Here is a 1683-nt window from a genome sequence, read left to right as displayed (position 1 = left end):
TTTGTTAAATGAGAAAAACAAGTGAGGATGAAGTGATATGGTTGTCACCAGGCACTCACCTGTCCCATGGTAGAGTCTCAGTAAATGCTGGGTCTCTGCTTTCTCCCCCTGTAAAGTAGGACGTGCAGGAGTAATAATTAGCAGTTTGTTGATAAGAAAACTGTAACCCGTGGAGGAGAAGAAATTTGTCCAATATCACACATTGTTAATCTCAAGGTAGGGACCAGAAAGCAGCTCTCCTGGTCTAAGTCCACCCCCATCCCCTGACCCATAAAAGAGGATGCCTGGGGCTGGGGTCTGCTCCAGAACCTTGCTAGTGGCTTGGTCCTCCTCCTGTCCACAGACACTTTACCATCGGACCTTGGAAGCCCTGCAGACACTGCTCAATGCCCTCTTTGATGAGGACCCCACTCCTGCTGGGCTGAAGAACATTTTGGAGGTGTGGGGGCATTGTGGAGCGGAAGGGTGGAGGGGAAAAAGAATGGCTCAGGAGGGCCTGGTAGGGAGGCTGGATCCAGAAGGAGTGGTCTGACTTCAGGATGTCATCTTGTGCCAATGTTCTGCTCCCTGTCCTCACAGGCCCTGTCCCAGACTCCTGCCCCTTTACTCTCTCCCTACCCCCCCATACTCCTGCTAAAGCTTCCCCCATATCTTTGCTCTCTTCATTCTTGCCCCCATCTTTTGTTTCTATCCTCATGACTCTCCATCTCTCATTTCTCTCCTCATTGACCTTTGTCCTCATCCTGGTCTTTTAATCCTAGTCTTAGCTTCTGAATCTCATGTCTCCTATGCTCCAAGAAGAAGAGGGCTGCAGGGAGTTACCTTTATGCCCTCCCCAGAGCTTTCTGCTGATTGGCGAAGGCTGGCCTGCCCACCCAGGCAGCAGAGGCTGGTAGCCAGCCTGTAGCCTCGAGCCTTGCTCTTGACCCCACAGCCCTGGGGCCCTGGATGAACTCTGGAAAGGCCCATGAACGAGCACGGGCTGTGAAAAGCAATGTCTCTGTGTTGAACCGCACACTTCTGACCCTGACTTTGTTTGTGCGTGAGCCCGGGTAGGGGTGGGGGACACTCCTAGGAGAATCTTCCCAGCTCTAAGGGTGCCTGTGCATCATCCAGAGATTCCCATCCTCAGAGGGCTCTGCTATCTGGGGCAGACTTTCCAGCTGTGTTCACTGTTTACTGTATAGCATTATTGAACCTATAAGACTCAATTCTGAAGATTACAACATAAACAGATGTCCCCAGGATTCCTTGCACTGGGGCTTCTGCTGGGGAGGCTCATCCTTTGCATTGGGAATCCTGATGAGGAGATTGGCCGGGAGGCTCTGGATGCCATCATCATCCTCCACACCATCCTGGAGCTCCAAGAACGTGAGCCCTTTGGAGTGCCTCTGAAGCAAGGCTTCTGAGCAGGCCCTCAGGCTGGAGATTGACTGGAACCTTAGCAACAAGGCAGGGGAGGGAGATGGAGGAGACCAACACAGGGTCTGATGGGGTCTGCAGAAACTGGTGTGAAGACTTAGTCTCTGCAGGACCAGGGGACAAAGGCTATAAACAGACTTAAATAAAAAAAATATTATATTTAATAGAAAATATCACATTGTAAACAAGTTCGTTGATGCATTTGCTTAAAACAGAGTGACAGGGCTGGCCAAGTGGCACGCATTGGTTAAGAGCTGGCTT

General features: G+C 51.0%; 1 protein-coding gene across 1 annotated transcript in view; it reads left to right on the top strand.

The window, feature by feature from the left end:
• Positions 1-343: 343 nt before the first annotated feature.
• Positions 344-1683, top strand: part of LOC109378462 (maestro heat-like repeat-containing protein family member 7) — a gene marked incomplete at its 5' end in the record, with an annotated part of 34436 nt that continues 33096 nt past the window's right edge. The window contains 3 exon segments of the mRNA XM_019634842.1: positions 344-441; positions 915-1038; positions 1236-1371. Of these exon segments, the coding sequence (XP_019490387.1) occupies positions 344-441; positions 915-1038; positions 1236-1371 (358 nt within the window).

The sequence above is a fragment of the Hipposideros armiger genome, unplaced genomic scaffold (assembly GCF_001890085.2).
Source record: "Hipposideros armiger isolate ML-2016 unplaced genomic scaffold, ASM189008v1 scaffold_2013, whole genome shotgun sequence".
Taxonomy (NCBI): domain Eukaryota; kingdom Metazoa; phylum Chordata; class Mammalia; order Chiroptera; family Hipposideridae; genus Hipposideros; species Hipposideros armiger.
This window is presented reverse-complemented; position numbering and strand designations above follow the sequence as displayed.